The 10,807-nt window shown below is 29.5% G+C and overlaps 2 protein-coding genes across 2 annotated transcripts; both read right to left on the reverse strand.

The window, feature by feature from the left end:
- Window positions 1-3,092: 3,092 nt before the first annotated feature.
- Window positions 3,093-4,255, reverse strand: LOC149204579 (putative glutathione S-transferase). The gene is made up of 2 exons (XM_089394757.1): window positions 3,848-4,255; window positions 3,093-3,659 (listed from the first exon to the last, which is right to left on the reverse strand). The coding sequence occupies exons 1-2, from the start codon at window positions 4,184-4,186 to the stop codon at window positions 3,288-3,290; spliced, it is 711 nt and encodes a 236-aa protein (XP_089250883.1). The 5' UTR covers window positions 4,187-4,255; the 3' UTR covers window positions 3,093-3,287.
- A 4,828-nt stretch (window positions 4,256-9,083) lies between these two features.
- On the reverse strand, window positions 9,084-9,494 carry LOC149204580 (histone H3.2-like). Its single transcript, XM_089393317.1, has one exon. The coding sequence runs from the start codon at window positions 9,492-9,494 to the stop codon at window positions 9,084-9,086; it is 411 nt and encodes a 136-aa protein (XP_089249443.1).
- Window positions 9,495-10,807: the final 1,313 nt, after the last annotated feature.

Here is a 10,807-nt window from a genome sequence, read left to right on the forward strand (position 1 = left end):
TGCTAAAAGAGAGTGGAAAGGAGTTTAAAGTGACAAATGAAAGGAAAAGAGTGAGGTAAAAGTGCTTCTACTAAAAGCTAAAGAGGCAACAATAAAGTTGGAAAGGGAAGATGTTGACGAAGTGAGCAATGTTTAATGACAGTGAGTGGTTTTCTAGCAAAATGTGGTATTGTAGAAAATAGTGGTCTTGCTTCTTATAAGTGAGTTGCAAAGTGATGATATTGAGTAGATGTAACAATGGAAGAAATACAAATGGAAATGCTTGATTCCAATATTGTTATGTGATATGACCTTATTAAGTGAAGTCAAATGTGTAGAAAATAAAAGCAAGTTGAGCAACACAAAATAAATTGTAGCAATTGCACTAGGACGAGTTTATGTAAAAGTTTGGAGATGAAGCAAAATATTTTTAAGGTGAATATAATTGCAACAAATAAGTGATTGTAGTCAAAAAAAAAAAAAAGAGAATAAAGAGATACTTAAGCAATAAGTGTTAGTGATGTGTATGGAGACAATGTTAATGGTGGTCACTAAGTAAGATGGAGAGATAGAAAACACCATTCAAAAAATATAAACGGACACAATAAATTCCATGGAGTGAGATTTATAATAATTACTAAAAATAAACCAATTACAACAAATAATATATGAAAATTTATAATAATCAAAATGAAAATAAATTTTAAAAAATTAAATCACAAAAATATATCAATATGTAATAATTGTGGAAGTATCAATCATTCATATTATTGATAACAGCTTGTGAGTTTCTAAAAATATAAATGTTTTGAATATGAAGAAACTTTGCAAACCATAATAAACCTCATAAAATTCAATTTTAGCTCTCATGTTGGTGTCATTTCCCCTCGACCAATATAACTTGCCCCCGACCAGTATAACTTGTATCGTTGTTCATTGTCCATGGGCAGCCACGCATTGCATCCATCAAAATATCGTGCAGAGAAAAAGATGCGTGGAGGGAAACTTCCGAAACTTAAATCCTTTATCAGTGTCTGCTTTTTCTCCAGTGCCATCCAATATACTATATTATTAACAATTTTATTGATATTAAATAGGATGTCATCAAAAATAATGGCATTTCTTGCCTTCCAGATTTCCCAAAAAAACAAAGAGAGAAATGACTTCACCATAACAGACATGAATCTCTAGAGTCATGTATCAAAAGAGGGAAAGCAAAAAATTTTGAGATCTAATCCATACCTGAGCGGAGCAGATATTGGTTTGTTTCCCATGCATTCATGCAAAGTACACATGGACCAGGTCCATTTAATTAATTATATTTTCTTAAGGTTCTCCAAATCAGTGAGATGATCTTGCAAGGGACATGTGTCATAATTGCATTCTCTGCATGGATTATAAATGAGTGCACTATTGACGTCCATGTATAGACAATGGAGCACACCCAACACAGAACTTCACACAAAAATTACTAAATTTAATCGAGTGAGAGGAATAAATTAAAAAAAATAAAAATCATCTCTTTAGTTTATATAGAAGATAATATATATAAGAGATATCATTACCCGTAACCAAATATAATAATGGTGGAGCATATTTTAATTTATATATATATATATAGCGCTAATATTTGATAAAAATATTCGAGAACAATAAGTTTAAATGGTTAAATTTGTAAAATTTATGAGTTTAATTAATTTTTTAAAATGTTAAATTTATTTTATATAAATGTATTTTAAGTAATAAAAAGTTTCAATTTTATTCTAAATTATATTAGAAGATTTTAAAAAACAACCATTATCAAATTCTGATTTTATTAATTAATTATTAAAAAAAATTATTAATTTTATAATTTTAAATGTAATTTTAAATATATAAGTAAATTTAAAATATTGAAAAATAATAAAATCACTGATATCTCACAAATAAATTAATTAACCTCAGAGTGCAGCAATGTGGATGAATAACAGAGGGGGCTGGCATTTTGGTCAATCTATCTCATAAATAGTCCAAATTTCCTAGTCTTGGCTAACGTTTAGAGTATATTGGTATTTCTTTACAATTGAATTACCAACTTTGGTGGTTGCCTTTTACACACTCGCATAGATAGTTTTTTATCTCAATTATAATTAGAGGTACTAAATTATAATTATTAATTTTAGAGTATATTGGTATTTCTTTACAATTAAATTACCAATTTTGGTGGTTGCCTTTTACACACTTGCATAGATAGTTTTTTATCTCAATTATAATTAGAGGTACTAAATTATAATTATTAGTTTTATTTATATTTGTTTTCAATTGAGTATGATGACTGGTTATTTAATCAAAAATTAAAATTTTATATATATATATGGTATCGCGGGAATCTTCACCCCGCAACACCAATGAAACCATATTTCTCACTGCAGTTTCGTTTTGATGAATGAACATGGTTAACAATAAAGATATGTAGGATAAAATTGAATATAATGGCAGCTAAATTGGATAAGCACGGATTCACAGGAATTCATGTGAAACATAATTCTCATTTTTCAAATTTATTAAATTTATATTATATATCATATGTTAGGATCATATGGGTAAATAATTATTATTATTATTTAATTTTAAAATTATCATTAAGTTAGATATTTAGTATATAAAAAAAAATTGTTTGTAAAATAAAAAATCCATTTTTATATAATTATTTGACTACTATTCATGAAAATATATATCTTTTATCTCTCTAATTTTAAACTTGTGCCTTCTTAAAAAACACTTAAATTATATAATAAAAGATAAATTAATTTTATTTTAATGAAAAATAAAATAAGAAATCGTATTTTAGAAGAAAAAAAACAAAACTGAATTATGAAAAATAACATGATTCAACTTTATGAAACAATATCCTTAAAGAATTAGCCACAAATGATAAGGTTTCTAAATTATGAAAATTTCAATCATATTCCATATTTATAAAGCCCTAAATCACTGTAGGACTCATTCCGATAACAGCCATAAACCATAATTATGTTGCGGTCCAGTAAAACGGCCAACAAAACATGGATTATTTATTAGAAAAATAAAGAGGGCTAAAAGCACATTTTGCAGAATACAAATTTTACACTATGTTATTATTCATTTCAATAATTATATATAGAAAATTTATTACATAAGAATCAAACTGACGTTTAAAAATTCACAATGATAACCACACATGACAGACTCTAATTCATTACATAACACTTAGGGACTCACAATGATAACATGGAGACATTACTTCCAACATTATTAACCCTAATTTTATCTAGCGGAAATAATGTTCCCTAATTGCCCGCTGAGGTAAATTTGGCTCTCTGGGAGGATACACGTTCCAATACCTTGACCGGATCTGGCAAAATTCCTTTCACTAAATCGATTTCAGAGAATCGGTCTATCCATGCACATAAGTGCGGCATCTTCTGTGGATCCACTAAAACGGTATTGGTAACCTTTTGGATGGCTTTGATAGTTACCAACAACCCTCCCAGTGCAATATCAGCGAAGCCAATTTCAACCCCTCCAAAATACGCGTTTCCGGAGCAGCTGCTCGCTCGCAGAGCGTCGTCTAACAACAAAAAATTAGCCAACGATTCTTCCACCGCTTTTTGCTGCTTCTCACCTTGCCCCACCAAAACTCCCCAAATACTTAGAACGAGCTGCAAAAAGCGATAATTCGTATTAGAAACAGAATCAGAAATATTAATTGAAATTTTTGGAACAAACGAGTTGTTTTTAGCCGGATTTTTAGAAGTTTTTTGAGTGAGTTTTTCAAAAACCCAAAAAATTAGATAATGAAATGATCGATGCGATCTGGCTGGAGGTGATTATGAATGAGTTCAGTTACCTTATCGTCTACAAAAGCAGCCCAGAAGCGGGCAATGGCTCGGTCGTATGGATCTTTGGGTAGAAGATTCGGGGCTTTTGTGTCCCACGTCTCGTCAATATACTGCACAATAATCATAGACTCGCAAACAATCTTTCCATTGTGGATGAACACCGGAACCTTCTTGTGAACAGGGTTCGATTGCAGAAGCAGCTGGCTTTTATTTTCAGCGTCGTCTTCGATGAACTGGTACTGGATCCCTTTCAGAGCAAGTGCTATGCGAACCCGCGTTACGAAGGGACTGCGAAGCCAACCTAACAGTTTCACCTGTTCCTCTTCTGTACAAGCCTCCATCGCCATTGCTCCCTTTGTTGAGTCGCTTCAAATTGTGTTTCTCTTTCACCTATCTATGCCGGACTTCAGCTTAAGTAAATAGGCATCGCACTGCCGAAGAGTCGTGACCAGCACGAAAGGTATCTGCTTCTCGGAGCAGGTAAGCAGAGGCCCACATTTCACTTATAATATCCTTAAAGTTGGATAAGGCCTAAGGGGATGAATATGGAGTTTGGTCATCATATATGACGAATCGAAGCCCCACCAGATTTGACTAATCAAGCCTTGCATTGATGCAATGGGGGCTGCGCCTTTCTAGGGTCTTCCTTTTACCCTTACCTTTGGCCACAATGTCATCACTCAATTTTTCTTCGCACCGTATCTGAACAATTGCAGTGTTTTGCATGATTTTGTCGTGTTTTGTATGATTTTGAATTTTTTTATTTGGAAAGGAAGAAAATTATTTTAACTTATACGAGATTAAAGATAATTTTTGGGATAGATTGCTTTTTTTATATGGTTCTAGGTTTTTAGAAACTTGTCTCTAAATATTTTTAAACTAATTTTACTAATATTTTATAATTTCTAAAATATTAAAAAAATACTATACATATTAATTTTAAGATCATAAGAATGTTAAATATAAAATTTATTTAAAAAATAAATAAAATTTTCTTTGATATAAGAACTACATTAAAGATATCTATCGTAAATTTATAACACTTTTTATTTCCAAAAATAAAAATTTTATAAAGGTTTTGTTAAAAAGAAAAATAAAAGATAGAATGGTTAAGCTTTTTTACAATATTTTAGTATTAAAATTACTAAAAAGACTGTTAAGAATGTTTTTAACGATTCCTTAAAATCTAATAAGATAGAAAGATACAAAATCTCTTTAAATATATTCTTAAAGATTTTAGAGTGAAATTTTGATAGATAAAACTAAATGAAATTATATGATTCCCAATTTTTTCTTCAAAAATATTTATAAATTTCATATTTATATTTATCTTTTCTAAGTAATATATAGAATAAATCTAAATTTACTCTATGTAAAAATATTGAGAAAAGAAACATATACACATTTCATGTATGCATTTCATCACGTTTTTCGCATACTATGATTTTATCAAATATATTGCATCAGTTTATTTTAAAAAACCACCTATTGTACTACTCCACAAGTATTCACTCTTTATTAGTCAATAGCCCATTAGAAATTTGAAATAATAAATCCTATTGTGTACTACTCCACAAGTATTCACTCTTTATTAGTCAATAGCCATTAGAAATTTGAAATAATAAATCTTCTAAGGAATTACCAACAAGTTTTTCTAAGCCAAATGTTTAAACGACCTTTCTAGCCAAATGTTTAAACCACCTTTTACTCTTTCTATCCAAAATATCTCGACCCTACACGGAGGTCAACCCACTTTTTAGATCCACATTTTAGTTTTTCTATGCAAAATATTTGAACCATAACATAACACGGGGTCAATTTTACTACTGAAATGTTTTCACAATGACTTTAACCACCTAACGAATCAATGATAAAATTCACAAGTTTTATTTTGAAGGATGACTTTTCAAGATAGTTGAATAATGACATTTATATATGTAAGCCCTCTGGTTATCGCAACACTAACAATGATTCCGGACCAACCAGTCTCTTCCGAGCAGTAAGGTAGTCTCTGAAGAAAGGAGGAGGAATCCTAACCCAATGTAAAGTTCCATCTCAACTTGTTCGAGAGCATTCTCATCGATCATGCCTTTCTCTTTTGGCATGAATTTTTATATACAAGGATCATTTTTGGATAGCAGCATTTTTTAAGTTGCTTTTTTAGTTTGTTTGAACATGATAGAAAAAAATTGTTAAGTTAAAAGAAATTATTACTAGTAATTGTACTAGATGTTACGAAGGAAAAGTTGTAAGGCATAAATTTGAGAAGAATCATAATATATAAAAAATTATTGAATATAGAAATTAGTAAATAAAATGTCATTCAAAATTAGAAGATAAAGAGTAATCACCTACATTATGTCAAATTGATAGATTCCATAACCTTTTCAACATAGATTACCTAGATACTCTTTCAAATTTCAATAAAAAATATTTAATAGATTTTGAAGAACCAAATTAAATCATTTTCATATTAAATATTGAAATGATCATACTATTAAATAATATTGAAAAATAATACCTTCTCACTCAATACATATGAAATCATAAATATTTGTTTTTCAATCTTTTATTTATTTATAATTAAAAGATTTATATGAAATCATTAATATTAATTTATTTTTCAAAAATATTTTTATTTATTAATTTATTAAAATACATTAATAATATTGAAAAAATAAAAATAAAAATTCAATATCATTATTCAAAATAATAAGATTTTATTAAATTTATTTTAAAACGTTATTAAAATATAATATAGCTCAATAAGTGTAAATTAAAAAAATTATTTATAATTATTTAATTTTAAATAATATCATTATTTGAATAAAATATAATTAAAAAATAATTTTCTATTGAGAGGTACTAAGGTGAAGTTTTTTAAAAATTAATTTCCTATTGAGAGGTACTAAGGTGAAGTTTTATGGTAGCAACTATGAGCTTTACTTTATTCGACATGATATTTTGGGAGACTTGGCTATTTATTCACATTTTGTTTCAAGTTGAAGATGTTGATTATTTAAATGCCTTCATATTTTCTTTTGGGTTAGAGGGACTCTCAATGAATAATACCATGCAATCACTAATGGATTTAAGGAATAATACCATTCAATGAGAGATAGATATAAAATTATTGAACTGGCCTGAACGATTAGCAAAAGGAGAAAACCATCATAACTCCAGCAACTATAAAGGTATGTGCAATATGTTATGGGTTATAATAAATATTAACAAGTAATGGTTGAACAAATCAAGATTTGGTTGACAATTAAAATCAGGATCTAATGGTGGAAAAACTTTCAATCGTCTAACATTAGATATGACGATGCAAAGAGATGCAAAGTGGCAACTCCGAGAGTTCTTCCCGAAGGGAAACGTCTTATGGCGTAATAATTTAAATTAAAAATTATAATAATGTCAAGCATAATTTAAATACTTCAATTTGTACCTAATTTTACATAACTTTATATAAAGATATAAAAAAATCAAAAATTTGAAGGAAAAAAAAAAACAATAAAAACACTTTTAATATGAATAATAACATAGATGACAAGAAATAATTAATATGAAAAATAGCATAGATGACCAGAAATAGTATTATTGATGTTCATATAAAATAAAGTTATATATATATATATGAATGAAAATGCCTAATTTATTAATTATCATAATTCTTTCCATGCTTAATATGAATTTGATATATAATATTTTAGAAAATATTAATAATAAAGATAATATGTAAATATGAGTGAATTGTATTTGATATATAATATTTTAATATATAATTATGAGTGAGAGTTTAGTCCTAAGTGTTAGTTTAATTGGTTGAGTTTCATGAGGCGATGAGTTCAATTCTCTCCAATTTCCAAGTTAAAATCCAAGATTGTGTTAATAAGTGATATTTCTATAGACATTAAAAAATAAATTATTTTCATAGTTTTGGCTCCCTCGCTTGGCGATTTGTAACGGCTATGCCGTATTCTGCTGGCTTCGGCCGTAAATTCTGCTGGCTTCGGCCATATTCTGCTGGCTTCGGCCGTAAATTCTGCTGGCTTCGGCCATATTGATTATAAAAATATCTGTAGGCTTCGGCCATATGAGGATTTCTCCCTGAAAAAAAAAAAAAAAAAAAAAGTAGTTATTATTTTAATGGATATTTACTTTATATAAATCTTTAAAGTTTTAAGTGAAAATTATCTTATAATATCATTAAAATTTGAGTTATTAAATGAAGATAATTTTCAAAATCCACATACCAAAGTTTATTAAATTAAAAATTTATTCATTTTTACATGATTTGATCCAAAAGAAGTTTGATTTAATTAATACTTCATAACATAGTAATCTCAAACTAAGTTTTTTGAATTAAAAAATTAATAATTTTTAAATTATTTAATTCAAAAGAGGTTTTAATTTTGATTTCATGATTTAATTAATACTTCATAACATGGTAATAACTAATTAACTATCCCCAATAAACTAATTAGAAAACCAACTTGAAGAATATAATTGTGAAAAAACTCTTAGATCTTTTGACCAATTTGATTAAAACTTCATTTCTTAAACCATTTAAAAACCATTATTGGTCATTCTTTCAATTGTTGGACATACAAAGTTCCTTCCACACTCTGTAAAGCACAATAACCTCATCATGAATATTATAATTTTCTTAAACCATTGGAAATAAGCCTCAATATTAATTATGTTTTTGCTTTCACCAACAAATATGTCATGATTTATTCACATGATCTGTTATTAGAAGCACATCTCTGACTATTCCCACTTAATGTAAAATAAATGAAGTTATTATCCAACACATTTTGCATTTATCACATGTGCAGCAATGAAAAGTGCATTTTCTATTTATCAAAACAAGCAAGAAAACAGAGAGTAAAATTTGTGGTTGACCTCCTTTTAATTTATGCAGCCAGACTCAAATAAAATCAAATTAAGTATATAGTGTATCAAAGTGGCGCAACAAAAATGTGGTGAGCCCACAAGTCCCAATATCGAAACCTAGCCCTGATATTATCTTCAGCTGTAGAGATTCTATAATTTTCCAAAAATAGAACACAAACTCGGTTTTCTTCTCCACATCTTCACAAGAAACGGGAAATCAAAGATTTTAAACACAATTTTCCAAAAATAGAAACGAGGGAGGGAGAACAAACTGTAAGGAACAGAAAATGGTGGTGTGAAAACACACCATTGGTATTGATACTAAGAAGTACTTTATTCATATGACTATGCCCTCTCTCCATGAATGTGACAAGCAAGCTGTATGTCTTTGGGCATGATGGTGACCCTCTTCGCGTGGATGGCACACAGATTGGTGTCCTCGAATAACCCAACAAGATATGCCTCTGTCGCTTCTTGCAATGCTGACACTGCTGACGAATGGAACCTCAGATCTGTCTTGAAATCTTGGGCGATCTCTCTTACAAGCCTCTGGAAGGGTAGATTTCTGATCAACAGCTCGGTGCTCTTCTGGTACTTTCGAATTTCCCAGAGAGCAACAGTGTCGGGCCTGAATCTATGGGGCTTCTTCACTTTTCTCGTCGCTAGTGCAGACTTCCTGACCGCCTTCATTGCTAGTTGCTTGCGAGGAGCCTTGCCACTGATTGACTTACGAGCAGTCTGCTTTATTCGGGCCATATCTTCAAACGCTCTCTTTTCTTGTCTGCAGATTGAAAAAATTGGAAGCGCAATACTCACCCGAATGCAACTCCACACTTTTAAGGAATAATCACATCCAATGAGGGATGGGTATAAAATTTTTGAACTTGCCTAAACCATCAGCAAAGGGAGAAAACCACCGTTAACTCCAGCAACTACAAAGGTACGTGCAATATGTTTTGGGTTATAATAAGGGTGAATAAGTAACGGTTGCACAAATCAAGGTTTGGTCGATAGTTAAAAACAGTGGGATCTAATGGTAATCAAGATTTGGTTGACAATTAAAAGCAGTGGGATCTAATGGTGGAAAAACTTTCAATCATTTAACATTAGTTCTGACGGTGAAAAGAAGTGCAGAGTGGCAGTTGGGGGAGTTCTTCCAGAGAGAAACGCCTTATGGTGTAATTGTTAAAAATATTAATGATATTAAGAAAAAATTATAAAATAATAGAATTATTATTTTTTCAATTTATTTATATAAAATTTAAATGTTTTATATTGTAAATAAATAATTGATAATAAAAACATAAAAATTAGTTTTATATGTTTTAAATATAAATTTATTTATTATTACAAGATATATAGATATAAAGAAAATATACAATCATTTAAGTGGAATAAGTTGTATAACTTGAAGATGAATGATGAAGGGTTGATAACTAAACATTTAAATGCATTGAATATAGTGGTTTGTTTATATTAATATTGTTTTATGAAGTGTATTAGTTTATTGTAGCTTTTAAAGGACACGTGGGATAGTTTGGTTATAGGCATAGGTTGCAATACAATTATTTTAGGTCTTGATGATGTGGTGTCATCTCCATTACTAAAGAAGATGAGGTGGAAAACCATTGAAACTCAATGTAAAAAAGCTCTACCTATAAGATGATATTCACATTGATAGAAATAAAAGTACATCTTCAAGTGGGAGATCCAAATATGAAGGTATATATGAATCTCTAGGAAAATTTGTAAAGAATGTTAGAAATTTTTAAATTTGGAAAAGAAGGGAATTTCAAGAAGAATTGCACATCCAAATTCTTCAAGAGAGAGAAGGGATCTCATGATAGTCAATCGAAATAGGGCAATACCTCCTTAGCTGAATGATAGGATGTGTAATCAACTTATTCATGCACACGTGCATATCATGACATATAGATGAGTGATATAGGTGCTTCCTTCATATGACCCCCATAGGGAGTTGTTTTGTGAAAGTGAAGTGAAATGTGGAGGAGAAAATTCCTTGGAGATGAATCAATAATGAGGATCGCTCGATGAGAAGAAATGAAATT

The sequence above is a fragment of the Pinus tabuliformis genome, chromosome 1_2 (assembly GCF_031772625.1).
Source record: "Pinus tabuliformis cultivar Carrire ecotype Pingquan chromosome 1_2, CPIR1, whole genome shotgun sequence".
Lineage (NCBI taxonomy): Eukaryota > Viridiplantae > Streptophyta > Pinopsida > Pinales > Pinaceae > Pinus > Pinus tabuliformis.

What these genes read in the sequence shown, in the direction of transcription:
- LOC149204579 (XM_089394757.1), bottom strand. Translation starts at nt 4,186, where the DNA reads ATGGCGATGGAGGCTTGTACAGAAGAGGAACAGGTGAAACTGTTAGGT. An exon ending in CTGCTTTTGTAGACGATAAG is followed by an intron (nt 3,660 to 3,847) that starts GTAACTGAACTC and finishes CGCTTTTTGCAG; the next exon opens with CTCGTTCTAAGTATTTGGGG.
- LOC149204580 (XM_089393317.1), bottom strand. Translation starts at nt 9,494, where the DNA reads ATGGCCCGAATAAAGCAGACTGCTCGTAAGTCAATCAGTGGCAAGGCT.